The sequence below is a fragment of the Bos javanicus genome, chromosome 10 (genome assembly GCF_032452875.1).
Source record: "Bos javanicus breed banteng chromosome 10, ARS-OSU_banteng_1.0, whole genome shotgun sequence".
NCBI classification, from domain to species: domain Eukaryota; kingdom Metazoa; phylum Chordata; class Mammalia; order Artiodactyla; family Bovidae; genus Bos; species Bos javanicus.
Window position 1 is genome coordinate 36,570,985 of NC_083877.1, and position 20,736 is coordinate 36,591,720.

The 20,736-nt window shown below is 54.9% G+C and overlaps 1 protein-coding gene across 1 annotated transcript; it reads left to right on the forward strand.

Moving 5' to 3' along the window:
- The first annotated feature begins 594 nt into the window (after positions 1 to 594).
- Positions 595 to 9,031, forward strand: ITPKA (inositol-trisphosphate 3-kinase A). Its single transcript, XM_061430828.1, has 7 exons — positions 595 to 1,181; positions 6,894 to 6,990; positions 7,072 to 7,288; positions 7,429 to 7,633; positions 7,872 to 7,973; positions 8,268 to 8,339; positions 8,430 to 9,031. The coding sequence occupies exons 1-7, from the start codon at positions 693 to 695 to the stop codon at positions 8,631 to 8,633; spliced, it is 1,386 nt and encodes a 461-aa protein (XP_061286812.1). The 5' UTR covers positions 595 to 692; the 3' UTR covers positions 8,634 to 9,031.
- Positions 9,032 to 20,736: the final 11,705 nt, after the last annotated feature.

Below are 20,736 nucleotides of genomic sequence, written 5' to 3' on the forward strand. Positions count from 1 at the left end.
GGAAAACTTGGAGAGATCGAAGCCCCGCCCCCTGACCTTGTACTCTGCCAGCCTCGGGGATAGGGAGTGGGGAAAGCCTCAGCTAGTTCCCAAGACACAGTCCCCACTTGGGCACACGCCCTGGGTTGAGGCTTCCTGGGGAAGCCGAAGGCCTAGAACTCGCGCCGAAGAAGGGGGAAAAGCCCCCGAGACCTGGACGCCTTAGCCCAGAATGGGTGGAACGAGGAAAGGAGCCCGAGGGGACCGGGTGCGAGAGCGAAAGCTGGAGCAGCTCCACCCCCGCGGGGTCAGGGCCCTTGGAATTGCCCTGGAGGAATTCCTGGAGGAATCCCTGCGGAGTTGGGGTGTCGAGCGCGGCGTGGGGCGGAGCAATCCTTCCGGCCTTCCCGAGCGAAGGTGGGCACTGAGAGGCAGCGAAGGCCAGGCCCGGGTTTTCTGTATATCCAGGAGGCCTGGGCTTCCCGACCACCCCCGGAGCAACAGGGAGCCTTCCCGGCTGGGCAGGAGCCCAGGAAGGCCCGCGCTTTCTCTGAAAGTGAAAGGAGTGGGCGGGGGGCGCGGCCGAGGCGGGGCCCAGGCGGGCTGCGGCGCAGGCTCCGCCTCGGGGCAGTCTCGAGCCGGGGGCGCCGAGCGTCTCCAGTGCCCGCCGCGCCGCGGGCTGGTGGGCTCTGCCGCGGCTCTGTTACCGGGAAATGACCCTGCCCGGGGGCCCGACGGGCATGGCGCGGCCGGGAGGCGCGGGGCCGTGCAGCCCTGGGCTGGAGCGGGCTCCGCGCCGGAGCGTCGGGGAGCTGCGCCTGCTTTTCGAGGCGCGCTGCGCTGCGGTCGCTGCTGCCGCCGCCGCCGGGCAGCCCCGGGCTCGCGGGGCCAAGCGGCGAGGGGGACAGGTCCCCAACGGGCTTCCGCGGGCTCCCCCTGCCCCAGTGATCCCGCAGCTGACTGTGACGGCCGAGGAGCCGGACGTGCCCCCGGCCAGCCCCGGGCCGCCCGAGCCGGAGGGTAGCTGGCTCCCGGCTGTGGGTTCGTCGCACCTGCAGCAGCCGCGCCGCCTCTCCACCTCGTCGCTCTCCTCCACTGGCTCCTCGTCGCTGCCCGAGGATTCGGAGGACGATCTTCTGAGCGACAGCGAGAGCCGGAGCCGCGGCAACGTGCAGCTGGAAGCGGGCGAGGACGTGGGTCAGGTACGGGCCGCGGGGCGGGGCCGGAGCGGGGACCTGCTTGGAGCTCGCTGCGGACCAACTCCCGCCCTAAGCTCCCTCCCCCGAGAGTCCCCTTCTCCCTCTTTAGGCAGTGGGGTCGGTAGGAGGCGCCGGGCCAACCCCTCGCCTTGACATTTTTTACTCCAGTTCTACAGGCGAGTCGCGACCCAGGCCCTGGGGCGTCTAAGGGAGTGAGGAATCCCCGAGACCGGCTACGGAGACCGGTGGGGCGGCGGGGCAGTGTGACTTGCCGGCCGTGAGATGGCTGGAGGGATCGGAGGGGCTTAGCGTTGCCCGGCGAACTCTCGCCGAGACGTGAGGACGAGCCTCCTTCTCTGCCGCCCCCTCTCCCGCGCCGCCGCCCCACCCCCGCCGTTGCCACGGTTTCCCTCTCCTGAGTGGGAGTGGAGCCAAGCTCCAGGCTCCGCTCGCGAACTGCCGCCGTCTGCTCCCGGCGCCCGCACCAGGCTTGGACGCGGGCAAGGGAGGGGCGCGGGACAGCGAGCTTAGGCAGGGGGCGGAACGCTGCCCTCCTCCGCTTTGCTGCTCCTAATTCTGGCCGGGGAGGGTGGAGGGAGGTAAACTGAGGCTGAGAGGGTGGGACCAGTCTGCCGATCTCCGCCCCCGGTAGCCTGGATGTTCTGGGGCCAGGTTTGACCCTTTGATAACCCAGGCTAGGGTATGGTGCAGTCATTCCCCGTGCCTGCCCCTCCGGGTCGTGTTTCTCCCAGGATAGCCGTCCTGTCCCCCTTGTTTTAATCAAGGCCAAATACTTTAAATAACTATCCGCGGTCAACGAGAAGGAGTTGCTCTAGATCCACGTTATGCAAGTGTCCCTGAAGTGGAGGAAGAGGCGAAGGGCGCCCTCAGTCTCTGGTGGCTCGGGGCTTGCCCAGAAGGGCGGTGAGAGCAGCGGCCGTGCGCCGGGGCGGCCGGGCCTGCGGGACCTAGGCTCCCCCCGCGCTCGGATTGGACGAGGCGCGAGAGTCACTGTAATGGCTTGCAGTGGCTCCGTGATTCACTTACCCCTGAGACTTACGTTATCCTCAGGGCGACGTGGTTTGTGAAACAAGAAGGAAAAGGAAAAAGTCTCATAGAGCAGGAACCCACCCCGACACCAGGCAGAGGGTGTGGGGAGTCCCTCTCTCCTCCGTAGGGGTACCCCTGACCCCTGACATTTCTGGTGTAACCCTGTTCCCTGAAAGGAGGCGGTGCCGCCCGAGGGTTTCTGAGGCGGGGATGAGGGGCGGTGAGAGGACTCCTCCCTCCCTACCCCCGAAAATCCGGAGCAGTAACTGTGGGCCCAACTCTTCCCCCGTTCAAATCTCTGAGAGCTGAGAGGCGGGCGCTGGAGGCAGGGAGCCACGAGGGCAGCCCCCGGCTTCACTCTTCTTGCTAAAGGCGGAGGAGGACCTGCGGCCCAGGACTGCTTACACGTAGGCAGCCCAGCTGGGGTCAAGACTCCGGGGCCCAGTCGCAGCTGTGCCCTGGGCGTCTTCGGCCGGCCTCTCCCACTCTGGGCCTCCCCGTCACCCGGCGCGGCAGGAGCTGGAGCAGATGGCCGTGGAGGGCCCTTCCAGCTCCAAGGCTGCGAGTACCAGGCCTTCCCAACCCCCAGCCCGCCGGGGCCTCCCCGAAGGCAAACAGCCACGGTGGTGGCAGATAAGCCAGGGCTGTTGACAGAGGCCGCCTGCGTCCGCGTGGAAGGGCCCGGCTCGGACTTTGCCTCGCGGAGCCGCACAGCGCGCCCGCCTAGGCTGCCTTTAGGGCTTCCCCAGGCAGGAAGCAGAGCCCATAGGCTGGCTGACTGTGAAGGATGCGCCCGGGAGAAGGGTACTGCTGCAGCACTCCTCAACTCTCAGCTCTCCAGCCCCTTACACCTCCGGCCTGGGTGGATAACGTAAATAGCGGGAAGCCTTTGCAAGGCTTGTGTACATCCTTCACCTCTTCTTTCTAGAAGCCGCACACTGTGTGCCCAGAGTCTGGAGCTGGGCTCCCCCTCAAGGTAGTTGGGACTGGGCAGCCTGCCTCCTTCCTGCTTCCTTTCCTACGGTAGAGGGAAGAGTCAGGGGGAAGAAAAACCATACAGGCCAAGAGAGGAGTTGGGGGCCTGTCCCCAAGGGCAGCTGGCATGACATTCTTAGGCCTTGTCTGCCTCTTAAAACAATTTTGGGGGTGTTGCTCTAGCAGAAGAGAGGTTGTTTGACTCTTGTTCATTTGATTCTCTTCTCTCAGTGCTCCAGGATGGGTAAGGAGACCTGGATGCCATCCTGTCCTGGGCCCAGAACTCCCACACTTCACTTTTCACTAATTATAGAGCAGAATTTAGGTTAACAGACTTCCTTTTTAAAAAGCAAATGCCCCTGGGAGGGTGAAGTCGTGGGTCACTTATACCTTGGTGCAAATCATTTTATAAATTTAAACTGATTGTTCTCACCACCACCACCACCACCAGGAGTGCTTATTTGATAAAGTATTGGGAACATGGCAAGGGGGTTGGGCTAGTAGAGAGCTTTAGCCAGAGTCTGGATGGCTGGAGGTAGGGCATGGAAGTCAGGAAGAGGGGAGATGAATACCAAAGACAAAGAAAGCAAAGGGCTTCTGGCAGAAGATACACAAAGTGTCTGGTGTGATACAAGAAGCTGGAGTCCTCAGGGCTTCTAAATAAAAGGAGGGTCTGAGGCTAGTATTCAGCTAAGCTCTGCCCAGAAGGAGATGCTGCCTGTCCAGCCTCATGGGTGAAGAATTATCAGAGGGTCCTCCTGTGACTTCGTCAAAGACTCTCACATGGTCAGCTCTCCTGAGCTTTTTGTCCCAAGGTGTCTGGGTAGCCTCTTGCTGTGAGATGCTTTCTCAGACTTCTATTTGCCTGGGCCAGGCAATGGGGTTTTAACCCTTTTTTCAGCCAGGTTTCACTCTGTAACATAATAAATCTGCTTTCTGATATTCACACAATAAAAGCCTTACCTGCTCAAAAATATCTTCCCTGCTGTTGTTCATGTGCCAAAATCCCCACCCACTCGCCAAAGAATGATTCCCCTAGAACCATTCTGGATATATGCATCTTTTATGCATTATGTTCCCTGGGGGAGGTAGCTCCCTAGATGAAGATGGCAGAATTCCATGATGCTTGCATCAACTCCTTCCATATCTGACCCTATCCATTACTGGCAGAGGAACTAAATCCTGTCATTACCAACCAACCTCAAAAGGTGGCTGCGAGGGCTCAAATGGCATAACGGGTTTGAAAGCCTTCTGTAACCCACATGGCTGGAAACAACCTTAGTCTTTGCTGCTCTTGGCTAATATGACCTCACAAAACTTGGGTGGGGAGAGTGGAGAGATAACCCGATGTTATCTCAGTTTGGGAGCAAGCCAATGCTATATTATCACACATCACTCAAGAGACAGTAGCTCAGGACTGCAGGTACTAAACCCTCTTCTACCAGCTCCACCTTTCACCTTCCAGCCTCACTCACTGCTCCTACATGATCACAGAAGAAAGGATGATGCAGTTCTCCCATCTCACCTAACCTAAGGCTGATTCCATCTTCTACTGGGGTGGCTACAGAACTAGATGAACCCTATAATGAAGTCCATTCTGGCCCCACTGTCCCCCCAAATTCTGCCAGTAAGTCCCTAAAGCTTCCTGAAGCCCCACCACTAAACCCATCCCTTTGGATCAACTAAAGGTGTCCAGCTAACAAAGAGGGGTCCCCAGGCAGATCTCAGTGTTTCCCCAGAGATCAAAACACAGCGCCTTGTGGCTGCAAACTGCTTCATCTTATACAAAATTCTTTTTCATGCAGGGTCCATTTGACCTCTGGAACCTGCTGGGACAATTGGAACATGGGGGTGGGTTTTGAACTTGAGCTTAGGGCAGAGACTGGGAGGCCTGCTGGAAGCAGGGATAGCAGGAATGTTAACTCTTTGAACTTTGATTGCCTTCTGTAAAATGGCAAGAGTTACCATCTCAGGCACTTACTGTGCATGTGCAGCAGCATCATGAATTTCAAACTGAGTGTGGGGGAAGAGGGTATAGGATGTGCCACTCAATGTACCTAGCACATACATCCTCCTGGAATTTTATTTGAGGATTCGGAGGTGGGAGAGTTTTATAATAAAACTTGGATTTATTATGCAGCATAATGCAAACCTTGTATGTATTTAAAGAGTGAAAAAGGGAGTTTTGAAAGAGATGTCATGCTTCTAGTGGGCTGCTTCTGGCTACACACCCAGATCTCTGGGGATTGGACATGTGATCACACCCTACTGAGCCATGTAGGGACTACAGGAAGAAAGCAGGAGCAATGCTGTCTGTTGGAGATGAGAAGCCTGGTGTGCAGTGGGCGGTCAGTAAATGGTGGCTCATGTTATGGCAACAGCTAGGTCCAGAGGAAACAGGCTCACACAGATGAAATTCTCACTTGAGTTCACTCAGCTAGAAAGTGACAGAGCCAAGACTGGAAGCAACTTCGGACTCCCCCCTCCAGCACTGTGTCACTGACTCCCATCTCCTCGCCATGAAAGCGGTTTTATAGTCAGCAGCCTCCTCTGCTTAAGCCTCCACCCCAGTTCTCCCTCTCACTCTGGTGGACTGAGTGAGAGCTGGATTCCTGGGGACCAGCCTTGTGAAGGCACACATGTCATTCCTCTAAAAGGCAGGCGCCCTGGGAGGAGGCAGCAGACACACTCTTTAGATGAGCAAACCTGTGTGCTCCAGTGGGTAGACACAGGAGTGATGAGCTTGGTGTGGGAAGAGGAAAGGTTCAGAGTATCAGATGATCTCAGACTAGACGCAACGGTCAAGAGGCAAAAGGTACACCAAAAATCTCAATTTCCCTCTCAGTTTCATCTAAGATGACAGACCCTCCCCTCTGTATTCCATTTTCAAAACCCAGGTTTCTGGGTCCAGGTTGGGGTACCCTGGCCTTGTCAACTGGTAGGGAGTGAGATGGCATCTAAGGATAGGAAGAGAACCTTGGGGAGCACCAAGCCATTCTTTCTTCAGGCCCTATCAGGTTGGCCTCCCTACCTTGGGCCTGTGTAATGATTTGTTTCCATGTTTGTCTTTCTCCCTAAATAAGAGGAACCAATGGTCCCAAGTATTAAATGATAATCCAGAGTTGTGCAGGTAGTAGTGGTCCACGCCAAGGAATGGGACTGGGGGTGGGGGCTGTCACACTCAAGTCTAATTTACCACTACTCACAGCAACCTGGTGGGAGTAGTTATTTCCCCATTTTACGGGGAACTGAAGAAACTGAACTCAGAGGCTTCTCAAGCCCCAGAATATCCCGAGGCATTGGTAAAAGTGCAATGCTCAGAGTTTCCCTGTGGTAGACCTGAAAATCTGCATTTTTTTTTAACATCACGAGACTGTTTTCCTCACAAAAGTCCTAAAACCACTACAGAGCAGTTCAGTAACCTGTCCGTGCAGCTGTGGAGCAGCAGAACTGAGCTTTCTGACGCTAAGGCTGGGGCTCTTTTCAGCACACTGGATGTCTATCATCTCCAGGCGCTTGTCTCAGGGTCCGCCACACAGGCTCACGATAAACCCCTGAGTGAATCAGCCGTTGAAGCTCCAGGCACGAGCTGCTTAGGGTAGGGTGGGACGGGGCGAGACCATGTTCCAGAGGAAGGATGGCTTTACTGCTGAGACGCTGACTGGCAGACCCGGGTCGTGTCGCTTTCAGAAAAGCCACTGGCAGAAGATCCGGACCATGGTGAACCTGCCGGTCATGAGCCCTTTCAAGAAGCGCTACGCCTGGGTGCAGCTGGCAGGGCACACGGGTGAGCACGGGGTCGTGGCGGGTGCGGGGCGGAGGCCGGGAGGAAGGGACTTAGGCGCCACTAACCAAGGTCTGCCCTCAGGGAGTTTCAAGGCAGCGGGCACCAGCGGACTGATCCTCAAGCGCAGCTCGGAGCCGGAGCGCTACTGCCTGGCGCGGCTCATGGCGGATGCGCTACGCGGCTGCGTGCCCGCCTTCCACGGCGTGGTGGAGCGCGACGGCGAGAGCTACCTGCAGTTGCAGGACTTGCTCGACGGCTTCGATGGGCCTTGCGTACTAGACTGCAAGATGGGCGTCAGGTACGCGTGCCCTGCGGGGCGTCTGGAAACCAGTAAAGGGCCCAGGGCGGGAACGAGCGCTCTACGCGTGCCCAAGGCAGTGCTCGACTAGGTTCCAGTGTGCGCCCGCTCACGCCGCGCCGCTGCCTGCGCCTCCGTAGGACTTATCTGGAAGAGGAGCTGACCAAAGCCCGTGAGCGGCCCAAGCTGCGGAAGGACATGTATAAGAAGATGCTGGCAGTCGACCCTGAGGCGCCCACCGAGGAGGAGCACGCGCAGCGCGCAGTTACCAAGCCGCGCTACATGCAGTGGCGAGAAGGCATCAGCTCCAGCACCACTCTCGGCTTCCGCATCGAGGGCATCAAGGTGGGCCAGGCTCGCGTCGCTTTGTATTTCCCGGGCCCTTCCTCCGCCCCAGCCCCACTGTGCGGTGTCTGTCCTCCGTGTTGACCTCCCACCCCGACTGCCCCCGGAAGAGGCACCCTCTGGCGGCCGTCTCGCTGTCCCTGGCATTCAACGTCCCAGGAGGTATCGCTGCGCTAGCCAGATCCTCTCCCTTTGGGCGCACACGTGGCCCCTGACGATTTCTGCCCACCTTCTACAGAAAGCCGACGGCTCCTGCAGTACAGACTTCAAGACCACGCGAAGCCGAGAGCAGGTGATCCGCGTCTTTGAGGAATTTGTGCAAGGGGATGCGGAAGTGCTGGTGAGCGTGGGATCCCAGAACCCTGAGATGCTGGGGAGCCTGATACCGAGGGGTGCCCCCAGGTCAGGTCATCTGACGCAACACCCGTCCGTACGTGACCCCCATCCCAGTGTTTATCGCACTGCGCTGTTATTGCTTTACAACAATTCTGGGCTGCGCGCCACGTGGGGGCCTGCGCCTTCTTCACCATGGTATTTGCCAAGCCAAGCATGCATCGTGGCGTTCTTCATAATCTCACAATCGCAGAGGTTCAGTTGGTATTTAATTTGTCCTCCCCTTCTCCACCCTCTCCAGAGGAGGTATCTGAACCGCCTGCAGCACATCCGGGACACTCTGGAGGTCTCTGAGTTCTTTAGGAGGCACGAGGTAAGAAGGGCAGGCTCACGTGTCTGTGGTCTGTGAGGGAAGAGGGTGGAGGGCTTCTCCACCGTGGCCTGACGGTGGGGGACTCGGCAGGTGATCGGCAGCTCGCTCCTCTTCGTGCATGATCACTGCCATCGCGCCGGCGTGTGGCTCATCGATTTTGGCAAGACCACGCCCCTCCCTGACGGCCAGACCCTGGACCACCGGCGGCCCTGGGAAGAGGGCAACCGAGAGGACGGCTACTTGCTGGGGCTGGACAATCTCATTGGCATCCTGGCCAGCCTAGCCGAGAGATGAGGCTGGGCCCCTGTCCCTGCTGACCTGAGGGTCTGACAGATGGAGCTGCGCCTGCGTCCCCACCATGCATGCAGGCAAGAGAGACTGAAACCCCGCGATGCGGAGCAGTGCATACCGCCCTGTAGGGACAAGTGCCAACCACTGTGGGACACACTGCACGCGCAGGGCCTGGCCCTCTACAAGCCCCAGTGTTCCTAGAGCCGGCGACGCTAATTAAGCGGGGGAGGGAGGAGGAGAGCAGGGTAAGTGGCTTCTTCTTCAGCCCAGCTCTTCTGAGGGGGCTCCATACCTCTCCAGAGAAGCCAGATAAAGAACTTTGTTTCACAGGCACTAGATCTATTGGTCTGAACTCCCACACTACAATGGACTCCTCTTCCCAATAAAACTCAAAGACACCAGCTTTGACTCTGGGCTCATCCCCTTCTTCCCTCTGGTCCCTTCTTTCTTGGTTCCCTAGCATCTGTCAGGTGCATTCAGATCACTGTGGTCTATGACAAGAGCTCTTTGTTAGCGGCATGTGTAGTGTTGGGGGCTGCCCAGGTGGAGGATGCTAACTGGGGTAAGGGCAATCCAGAGAAGGCTTCCTGCAGGAGGCAATTTCAATTCCCCACCTACACCTTGTGGGTGGGGGTGGCCTCTAGCTCCACATATCAAAGGCTGGGAGTGGCCAGGCTCTTGCCCAGGAGGCCTGAGACTGGTTTCCAGGATGGAGAGCTCAGTGGTGCCAGGCCAGCCCTGAGACAGGCCCAGACGTGTAGCACAGACTGCAGGAGACAGAGGCTACGTGGGACTCAAGCCACCTAGAAGCCTGGGGAGGAGTGCAGGGAGGAACTGGCACCATCAGTGCCAGAGTCCTCACCCTTAGGACCCTTAGGCCACAGGTGAGACTCCAAAGGTTCCAAGGTTGGTTACTCCTGGATTCGGGGGGCTTGAGGCCAAAGAGCAGCTGGGGACCGAGGAGGCTCCCTCCCCAGTTCTTCAAGCTCCCTAAACTCAGTTCCTGGGCCTGTGGAGATCTTAGGCCCCCCAGAGACAGGCTCCCCAGCCCCTTCCTCCTCCAGAATGGGTTAATTACATTGAAAGGGGTGAATTCAGCACAACAGGGTTCTTTAATAGGAAGGTAGGGGAGCAGGGATTCATAGTGTTGTTTTATGGTTTCCCTCCTGGTCCCCAAGTCCAGGACGGTTGGGTCAGGTCAGGTGGCACACCCGAGTGCTGTACTGAAGATGCTCCAAGATGCTGGCAAAACGAGGGAAAAGTCATCCACCCCCACTCCCCTGCCCCATGACACAGTCGGCACCTCCTGACTGGTGCACCCAGGGCAGGGCATATAGCCCAGTGAGATCTCCCAGAGCAGCATTTAAAGACCTGCATCACACGTGGGGGAACCGAGTGCAGTGGAACCCATCAGGAACAGCTTCCCTTTCCCTCACATGAGGTGACCCAAGGTAGTGGAGTGCATGTTATCACCAGGAGTCTGTCTTGGATGTAAAAATGCCCTCCAGGGAGGCTTCAAATGGTCCGAAGGTGCTGGTAAACTCCCTTGGAGCACCACATGCCCAGGTCCTACACCTGTAGATATTGCTTGCATCCAGAAGTCTCCAATCTTGGCCACTTGGCTGGATCCAGTGCAGCTCAGCAGGCAGTTCCTGGTGGCCCAGCGGAGTCGGGCAAAAAAATCACTGCCAGAACTCCAGCCTTGATCTTTTCTTTAAAAGTTATGTAAAAGGGCTATTCCTTGGGGAGGGAGCAGGATTGGAGGTCCCCAGGGCTAGATCACTCGGACCTGTGGATGAAGTGATTTTCTTCCAGGTAGTAGCAAACCTCGGCTATGTCCCGAGCCAGCTGAAGGAGGTCTTGCATGCCCAGAGGTGATGGCTGGGCCTGGGTCAGGCAGAACGCACATCAGACCATACAGGTTTGGGGACCCATGAACAGGTCTTTAGGTGAGCCTAGAGGGCTGGAAAAGGGTCACACCAGCTGCAGCTGGCTCTGATTCAGGAAACCCTTCATGTCCCCTCCAGACACCAACTCCAGCAGAATTAGGCCAGAGGTAGCCCTGATGTACTCACAGTATTCTGATGTTCTGATGGCTGAACTCGCTGGTAGTGCATATACCCTATCACCAGCAGGGAGAGAAACCATGCTCTAGGCTCCACAAGGCTGGAGAGGAGCTCTAGGTCCCTAGAGCTGCTACCTTTCAGCCCCAGGGTGAAGAGAAACTATTTCTGCAGGTGGGTCTGGGTGCCTCCCTCCCACTTGCACCTCTGCGCCTTGCCCTGGGTGCACCCCAGGATGAGCTCCCCAGTGAGGAAATCCAGCCAGTCCTGTGGACAGCAGAGTTCTGGCAGAGTCCAGGGAGGGAGAGGGGCTTCCCTGGTGGCTCAGCTGATAAAGAATCTGCCCGCAATGCGGTAGACCTGGGTTGGGAAAATCCCCTGGAGAAAGAAAAGGCTACCCACTCCAGTATTCTGGCCTGGAGAATTCCACGGACTATCCATGGTGTCACAAAGAGTCAGACTTGACTGAGCGACTTTCTCTAGGGAGGAAGGCAACAGAGCTCCTGAGTACCCCGGACACTTCTAGAGGGCGGGTTGACCCTATCTCCAGCCATGACTCCTTCCTCAGAGACCCTTCTCTTCTACTCTCAGTCAGAAGCGCCACCCCTCTCACCTTGATAGTCACCTGCAGAAGGCTGAGGTCCCCAGGAAGGCCAATTACCAGTCCCTCATAGGTTTCTCCAAAGACACCACGGGCCAGGGCTCCGCAGAAAGGCAGATTGGAAGGGAGTGGGTGGTTGGGTCTGGGGAAGCGTCCTTGAGGGTCTAGAGCCTCCTTAACCTCCCCTGTCCCCTGCTCATCCTCCATATGCTCAACTGGCCCTCTCTCAAGGTCTGAGCTCTCTGCATCATGGCATGTCCCCAAGGACAAGCTTTGCAGGGGTGACGGTGACCAGGGCAGAGTCAGGGCAGAAGAAAGGGCAGGTGTGGGGTAAGGTGGTGGGGTGGGATTCTGTGCTAAGTCTTCCCTTGGGTCCCTGCAGACGCTCTGGGGTGAAGGCAATCCTTATGCCAAAGAATCATATTTAGGGTCCCTATCATCCCAGAACTGGGGATGACAGCTGACTTTGCCAGGTTACTTCCCCTTTCAGGGCTTCTCTGACCTCCATCTCCTCTATACAAGGGGTTTGGATGAGATGCTCACTGGGATCCATAATTCACCACAGCAGGGAGCAAGATGGAGGCTGGGGATTCAGAGTGCATAGGCTCTCAGAAGGAGGGAGAGGATTCAGCTGAGCAGAATGAAATTGGCTGAGGAAACCTCTGTAAGCCCTGGGGGCAGCATACAGGACTGGGCTGGGCCAAGCCTCACCTGGAAGTAGTAGGGGTTGGGGATTGTCCTTATGGTGGAGATGTAAAGCTTGATGATCTGGAGCTCAAGGCCTGGCAGCTTCATCCACCATGGATCCTGCCACTTCTTATGGTTCACCAAGGGTGGGAGGAACACTGGCATACTCTCTACCTGCCCATCAGGCCCGCCCTGACCTGCCCCCCTGCCCAGGACACCTCTCCAGATGCCCATTAAGATAAATGTTGTTCTCAGGCCTCCCCACATACTTCTACTTTTTAGAACCCTAGGGGAGTTTGCCACTTCTCTCCTGGGAGTAGAGGTTTGAAATCAACTGTTTGCCCCTGGGACCCCACAGAAGCCTGTTGGCTCAGTGAAGAAATCAGCCATGCCTGCTGGGTGCTCTGTACCCAGAATCAGGACCCCACACACCGTAGGAAGGCTCAGTGTCAAGACCACCACCACAGCCGCCATCAGAAACAAAAGGCCTGAGGGGGTGGGCAGGTCCTCCAGTGGGAAACTCCTCTTTGTCCCTCTACCCCAACTTTTAGTGATGCCTCAAGACTCAGCTCGAGTGTTCACTTTTCCATGATGCTTTCCTCACTTATCCTAAATGAATGCAACTGCTCCCTCCTCATCACCCCTAAGACACTTTACACCTCCCATGGCAACTGTCACTACAAGATATAGGTAGATATCTAGATATAAATGTAGACATACATAGAGACAGTAATCAGTATCTCCCCTACCACACTAGACTACATGCTTCCTGAAGGTAGAGCATGCACTGATACACCTCTAATCCCCTGGCCAATACTCAGCACAGTGCCTGGCACACAGCAGATATCCTTCCCAGTGCCCTAGTGCTCATCCCCTCCCACGGTCCCACAAGTCCAGACCTCAGACACAGGCAGGACATACCCATGCAGGTGACGTTATCCTCAGCCAGCTCCATGCCCTCTGGGCACGTGCAGTTGGCCAACTGGAACTCAGCCTGGCATTGGCAGATCTTCAAAAGGCAAAGGCAGCAATTGAGGTCTAGTTGAATCTCCACCTCTCCGTGACTCTCCATGACAATGAGTAAAAGAATTGATATTGCTGGGTGGGGGTGGGGGCGTATGTACTTTTTCCAGTCTCGTGGTTAATTTTAGCCCTGAACTTTGGAACGAGGAGCAATGCCAGGCATTTAGAGAGGGTGGGAGAGTTTGGGGGACTTCTTTCAAGCTTGTATGCTTCCTTTTCTGGGATTCTTGAGCTTGCAGGTTGTTGAAGAGAATTCAGAGCAAGAGATAATTTGACAAGCAGACCAGAATGCCCCATTCTGACATCACAAGTGACAGCCCAGCTCCCAAGTATTCCTGAGTTGTGCAAGACTGGGTAGTTCACAGGGCAGAGCTGGTGGTCAGATGGGAGAGACTGAGGAAAAGGGCTAGACTAGGCTGAAAGGTGGGGGATAGGGGCCAATACCTGCCAGAAGCTGCAGGCAGAGCTCACTGTTGGGGTGTATGACAAATACTGCACCCTCCTCATCAGTCCAGGTGATGTCAGTCTCTGAGGCATCACTCCCTGCCAGAAACTGAGATAGAGGGTTGGCTATGAAATGGGGGAAGGAAGAGGAGCATACAGCTCCTCACAGACGGAAAGCTGGCTTATACAGCAGGGAAGCCGGAGTCTCCCCGTGGAAACCCCAGTGTGGCCTTGTCTACACTCACATCACAGTACTAGTGCTGCCGGATAGCAGGTGGGAGCTGAGGGGCCAGCGAGGTGGGAAGAAATAATAGCTGGAATCTGCAAGCCTGGCTCAGGTTGGCTGCTCCTTGTCTGTCTGAACCTCTTTAATCCCATGTTCTCAACTATAAAATGGAAGAGGCCCAACCCACATGCTCCACTTCTACAACAATGGAGATAACGTGTATAAAGTACTTAGGAACAATACTGCCCAGACAGACAGGAAGGCTCCATTTCTTTATAGCAGTAATTTCCAAACTCTGGAGTACATGAGAATCACCTAGAGACTTGACTAAAACACAGATAATGGGGCCTTCCCCTAAACTTCTGATTCAGGAGGTTGGAGGGAGGCTGAGAATTTGTATATCTAGCAACTTCAGTTCAGTTCAGTTTAGTTCAGTCGCTCAGTCGTGTCTGACTCTTTACAACCCCATGAATTGCAGCACACCAGGGCTCCCTGTCCATCACCATCTCCTGGAGTTCACTCAAACTCATGTCCATCGAGTCAGTGATGCTATCCAGCCATCTCATCCTCTGTCATCCCCTTCTCCTCCTGCCCTCAATCCCTCCCAGCATCAGAGTGTTTTCCAATGAGTCAACTCTTCGCATGAGGTAGTCAAAGTACTGGAGTTTCAGCTTTAGCATCATTCCTTCCAAAGAAATCCCAGGGCTGATCTCCTTCAGAATGGACTGGTTGGATCTCCTTGCAGTCCAAGGGACTCTCAGGAGTCTTCTCCAACACCACAGTTCAAAAGCAGCAATTCTTCGGCTCTCAGCTTTCTTCACAGTCCAACTCTCACATCCATACGTGACCACTGGAAAAACCATAACCTTGACTAGATGGACCTTTGTTGGCAAAGTAATGTCTCTGCTCTTCAATATGCTATCGAGGTTGGTCATAACTTTTCTTCCAAGGAGTAAGTGTCTTTTAATTTCATGGCTGCAGTCACCATCTGCAGTGATTTTGGAGCCCCCCAAAAATAATCTGCACTGTTTCCCCATCTATTTCCCATGAAGTGATGGGACCAGATGCCATGATCTTAGTGTTCTGAATGTTGAGCTTTAAGCCAACTTTTTCACTCTCTTTCACTTTCATCAAGAGGCTTTTTAGGTCCTCTTCACTTTCTGGCATAAGGGTGGTGTCATCTGCATATCTGAGGTTATTGATATTTCTCCCGGCAATCTTGATTCCAGCTTGTGCTTCTTCCATCCCAGCGTTTCTCATGATGTACTCTGCATAGAAATTAAATAAAGCAGGGTGACAATATACAGCCTTGACGTACTCCTTTTCCCATTTGGAACCAGTCTGTTGTTCCATGTCCAGTTCTAACTGTTACTTCTTGACCTGCATATAGGTTTCTCAAGAGGCAGGTCAGGTGGTGTGGGATTCCCATCTCTTTCAGAATTTTCCACAGTTTATTGTGATCCACACAGTCAAAGGCTTTGGCATAGTCAATAAAGCAGAAATAGGTGTTTCTCTGGAACTCTCTTGCTTTTTCCATGATCCAGCGGATGTTGGCAATTTGATCTCTGGTTCCTCTGCCTTTTCTAAAAGCAGCTTGAACATCAGGAAGTTCACGGATCACGTATTGCTGAAGCCTGGCTTGGAGAATTTTGAGCATTACTTTACTAGCGTGTGAGATGAGTACAATTGTGCGGTAGTTTGAGCATTCTTTGGCATTGCCTTTCTTTGGGATTGGAATGAAAAACTGACCTTTTCCAGTCCTGTGGCCACTGCTGAGTTTTCCAAATTTGCTGGCATATTGAGTGCAGCACTTTCACAGCATCATCTTTCAGGATTTGAAATAACTCAACTGGAATTCCATCACCTCCACTAGCTTTGTTCGTAGTGATGCTTTCTAAGGCCCACGTGACTTCACATTCCAGGATGTCTGGCTCTAGGTGAGTGATCATACCATCGTGATTATCTTGGTGGTGAAGATCTAGCAACTTAGGTGGTGCTAATGGCTCAGGCACCATGCTCTGAGAACTGCTGACTTATACTACCCCTGCCTCTCTGCCTCCCAGCTCAGCTTGCTAACGCAGCCAGCTCTAAGTTCCTGGGACTGCTACAGATCAAGGATGGGACATGTTGTGCTGACAAAGATCCTGGATGTAAAAGAAATTCGAGGGAGTACAGTCTGCACGTGTGCTTTGCAACCAACCCGACCTCTTTTTCTGATATTTATTACTCTACCTGCTCTGGCCTGGAAGGCAGGCTCAACACTTTTCCCAACTGTCTTCCGAGGGACTAGGTCTGTCCTTAAGGCTGTAACCTTACTTCACTCTCGGGGCTGCCCCGCTGCCCTCCCCAAGGGTGCACCTCAGCGCTGCCGCCACCTCCCGCGAAGCCGCCGGCTGCCCCCCAGCCAAGCTTAGCCCAGACCTCCGCGTTGCCCTGACTGCCCCGACCCCTTCCTCGCTGACCCGCCGGCGGGGAGTGTAGGGGGCCCGCGAGGTCCAGAAGCCCCCTGCACCTGTAGAGAGACACGGGGTGGCTGGCCGCGGGGACGGGAAGCACGGCCTCCCGTCCTCGCAGCCCGCGCCCTCACCTGCCGCCCCGCCTCTTCAGCTGCTCCTGGGCGCCACCGAGCGGTTCTCTAGTTTCTGGGCGGTGGTCTGAGTTCCCCCTCGGTCCTGCGGCTTCACGTACGCCCGACCGCCTCCTGCGGCCGCCACCAGCAGCGGCTTCGGCTCACCTATGCGCAGCTACGCGGCAGCGACACACAGGGGCACGCCCTCCAGCCGTCGAATGAGAAGCCGGGCGCTGGGCGAGGGCTCGCGCCCCAGGGACTAGAGTAAAGATAGGGGCTCGCAGTCAGGCCCACGGCTTTGGGGACGCCAAGGAGATCCTGTGAGTGCGCGCTCGGTGGGAAGGACCCCAACGCCTAGCTCCGGAGACCGGGACAGCACGCGCGGAGGGAAGCACGAACCCGAAAGACGTAGGTGGCGCCCCCACCACCTCCTGCCCAGCGCCACGACCCTGGGACCCCTTCGATCCCATTCGTCGCCGCCCTCTCCCCAGCAGCTCGGAAACTCTCCCGCGGGAAGTCCGGTGCCGGTGCTGCAATCGGTGGAGGCCTGGGCCCTTCCCTCCCAGTGCTGAGGTCTGAACCCTGAGAAACGCCCCTCGCTCCACCCAGCCCCTGCTGTGGGGCGCTTGAGCCGCTCCGCTTCCTTCCAGACAGGCGTCCTCTCCCAGCTTCCCCACGAGGATGTAAGGCGGTTCTCCCGCAACCAAGGGAGCAGATGGCAGAGACAAGATTCCATGTGCCTGTGATAGGTGTCTATTGGTACCTTTGCTGCCCGAGGCGCCATGGGCTGAGATCCTGCGGAAAGCGGGCTCTGAGTCCCTGGCCCTTGACCATTGGTCCTCAGCCTGCCCGCCTAAGGTAGAGATTAGTGATGGAGGAGGTTCCAGAAGTTCTTATCTGAGGGACCTAGGGGATATAGTGTATTTTGAAGGAATGCGGAGACTAGGTGTGCAAACCATAAAATTAGATTTTGCTCTTATTTCAAGAGGCTTAATGGAGATGGTGAGGGAGGCTCAAGCCACCTCTTGCAGCAGCCGCTGGTTATGAATACTCCACTTGGAAGGAACAGGCTCCTGGGAATAGCTAACTTGATGGCAACTATTGCCACCCCTTCCAGGGTTTGGCTGGAAGGGACAAAGCTGCTTGTCACTGCAGGATACACCAAGACTCAAAGTGGAGCACAGGTACCCTTAGTTCCCCAGGCCACAGAACCTCAGATTTTCAGCTGCTGCCCACATCTACTCCTGTTTCTGCCAGTATCTATTCTTTATAGATACTGGCCAGCACTCCATGCCTACCACAACTGCTCAGAGTCCCAGGGCCCCCACTGTTACCACCACACTGCTGCTAGTGTGGTCCTGGGCCCAAGCCAGCTCCTGGCCCTGCAGATGGAGAAGAGCCAACACCCCTCAGCACCTGGAAGCAGGGAGGGAGGAAAGGGTCAGGAGCACCTGCCCCAGCCTGAGGGACCCCACACAGAGTGGAGAGCAGAGGAGGAGGAGGAAGGAGCTCAGAGCTCACCTGAGGGAATTATGGGAGAGGCTGGCTCAAAGCTGCTAGGCAGGGTGGTGATGTCTGGGTCCCAGGGACTTGGAGCTGGTGGCAGCAAGGACGAGGATAGGGGAAATGGTGCCTGGGACCCCAAGCTGGAGCAGAGAATTGCACCTGAAAGGTGATGAGGTGACAGCAGGGTTGGGAGAGGGCACATGTGTTAACAGGATGGCAGATGGAGAGCCTCTCGCAGCCACACCCCCATCCCAACCTAGCTGGGACATACTAGCACCTGGAAGCTGCCCAAGCCAACTCTGGTTGCCAAAAGCCCACTGGGGTGGGGTAGGGGTGATGTGTGCTCACTTTTCTTCCCCGGAGAGCTTTTCCCAGTGGATGGCTTGGGCACAACACTGAGGTCCATCCTTCAGGGCCCCCATTTTCCTCTCCACTTAGTTTGGTGGTTCTGCCCCCATGCCACGCTGAGACCCAGGGCCTGTCCCTCCTTCCCCAGCAGATATCTGGATCCTGGGATCAGGCACCCACCACATTTCTTTACCTGCACTCCCCATGCTTTGGCTGCAAGGGTTAAAGTGTTCAAGGCCTCTGCAGGAGCCACTTGGAACCCCGTTTGTCTCAACTGCCACCCCCAAGTCTAGGAAGTTGCCTGTAACATTATGGTCCCCTGACTGCCTGAAGGCACTTACCAGAGACACAGCAGCAGCTGAAGGAAGAGGACTGGCCCGCCGCAGCCAGAGTTGCAGGCTCAGACTGCTGCTTTTAGGAATGTCCTGCCTCTTACTGGAGACCGCTGGGTCCTAAAGCTGACCTGACTACCCCCAGCTCAGACCCTGGGATGTCAAGCATTCACTTGTACAGTTTTGTTGCCTATGTCAACTCTGTGCACAACTTCCACAATTTGGTGAAAAGCCTGGGCCTGATATCAAAAGACCAGAGTGCCAGGAATTCCCTGGTGGTCCAGTGGTTAGGACTTCGTGCTTCCACTGCAGGGGCATGGGCTCAATCCCTGGCCGGAAAACTAAGACCTTGCATGCTGTGCTGCAGGGAAAAAAAGACTAGCATCTGTAGTGAACTGGGTTTGGTGAAGAGATCACAACTCAAGGAGTTTCTCTACCACTTGCAAAAACATAGGAAGGGAGTTGTTTTGTAACCACAAGGCACCCGATAACTGAGAGGGCCACACTCCATCAGGTGGTTTTGTGTCTTCATTTTTTTTTGCTCAAAATACCAATTTTGAAGGCTGAGACCTAATTAAAAAAATACTGAAAAAAGAAGTTATAGTAGTTAGCTACTTGGTAATCTCTGAGTGTATAGTGCTGGTTGTAGACACTACAGTGATTAAAAAAAAAAAAAATGTCTGGCACTTATGTCTTTTTTTAACTCTTACTATGAGGTCACAGAATTTACTTTACAAGGTCCCTGTAAGCCGATGGTTCTCAAAGTGTGGTTGGTTCTGGACAGCAGCAGCAGATGGGAGCTTGTTAGAAATGCAAATTCTTGGGTTTCACCCTAGACCTACTTTATCAGAAACACTGGCAGTAGGGCCCAGTGATCTGTTTCAACACCATGTCCAAGTGATTTTTTTTTTCACATAAGTTTGAGAACTATTGATGTTTCATAAATATGGGAGTTGCTCAGTACAACATACCGTTTAATTCTGTATTCAGCAGCTCCATTTATAGGGGATGGGTTCTTTACCTACTGATGGCACATAGCTCTCACCCTGACCTGTAAACACAATGATTATAATTTCACACAGCAAGTGACACTAAGAAAGCTTAGTGTTGGAATTCAGACATAAGAACAACCTAGAGGTGCCAAAAGGAAGAGAGAAACTGATGAACCAGAGTTTACTTTTTGATCCAATCCTCCCCAGTCTTTGCCTACCATCACTAAAGTCCACAGTGGAAGAGGTGTTGTAGAACCTCACTATATAGAACCCCACTACCCATACCCCGCCCCAGACCCACCATCAATCAAATTCATATGTTGAAACTGAATCTCCATATTGAGCCTATTTGAAGGTGGTGCCACTAGGGAGTTATTAAGTCATGAGGTTTTCACCTTCATGAGTGGAATGGGATTAGTACCCTTATAAAAAGATGCCCCAGGGGAGTTCCCTGGTGGCCTAGTGGTTAGGACACAGCATTTTCATTGCCATTGCCTGGGTTCAATTCCTAGTCAGGGAACTGAGATCTCACAAGCTGTGTGGCCAAAAATAAGAGGCCCCAGAGAGTTCCCTTGTCCCTTCTGCCATGGGGGAGCTGTCTATGAACCAGGAAGCAGGTCTTCACCAGATACTAAATCTGCGAGCACCTTGATATTAGACTTTCTTGTCTCTGAAAGTGAAAGTAGCTCAGTCATGTCCAACTCTGTGACCACATGGACTACACAGGCCATGGAATTCCCCAGGCCAGAATACTGAAAGTGGGAAGCTGTTCTCTTCTCCAGGAGATCTTCCCAACCCAGGGATCAAACCTAGGTGTCCCACATTCCAGGCGTTTTCTTTACCAGCTGAGCTGAAAGGAAAACCCAAAAATACTGGAGTGGGTAGCTTATCCCTTCTCCAGTGGATCTTCCTGACCTAGGAATTGAACCAGGGTCTCCTGCATTGCAGGTGGATTCTTTACCAACTGAGCTATCAGGGAAGACTTCCCAGTCTCTAGAACTCTGAGAAATAAATATCTGTTGTTCATAAGCCACCCAGCCTGTGGTATTCTAACATAGCAGCCCAAACAGATCCAAGACAGACAGCTACCGCGCCAGTCTGATTTTTGGACTCTCTTTCTCAGGATAGCAACTATGGAAATGAGGCCACAGGAGACAAGCTGCAGGCCTCCCAGGTGGCGCTAGTGGTAAAGAACCCACCTACCACCACAGGAGGCTTGGGTTTGATCCCTGGGTTGGGAAGATCCCAGGATAACCCATCCCTTGATACCAATCCTGAACTAGTATATCTGAAACCAGTCCAAATCACATTCCCA

Excerpts from the sequence above, each read along its gene's own strand:
- ITPKA (XM_061430828.1), top strand. The coding sequence starts at position 693 with ATGACCCTGCCCGGGGGCCCGACGGGCATGGCGCGGCCGGGAGGCGCG. Across the intron at positions 7,634-7,871 it reads TCCGCATCGAGGGCATCAAG|AAAGCCGACGGCTCCTGCAG; the intron begins GTGGGCCAGGCT and ends CACCTTCTACAG. Across the intron at positions 8,340-8,429 it reads AGTTCTTTAGGAGGCACGAG|GTGATCGGCAGCTCGCTCCT; the intron begins GTAAGAAGGGCA and ends GGGACTCGGCAG.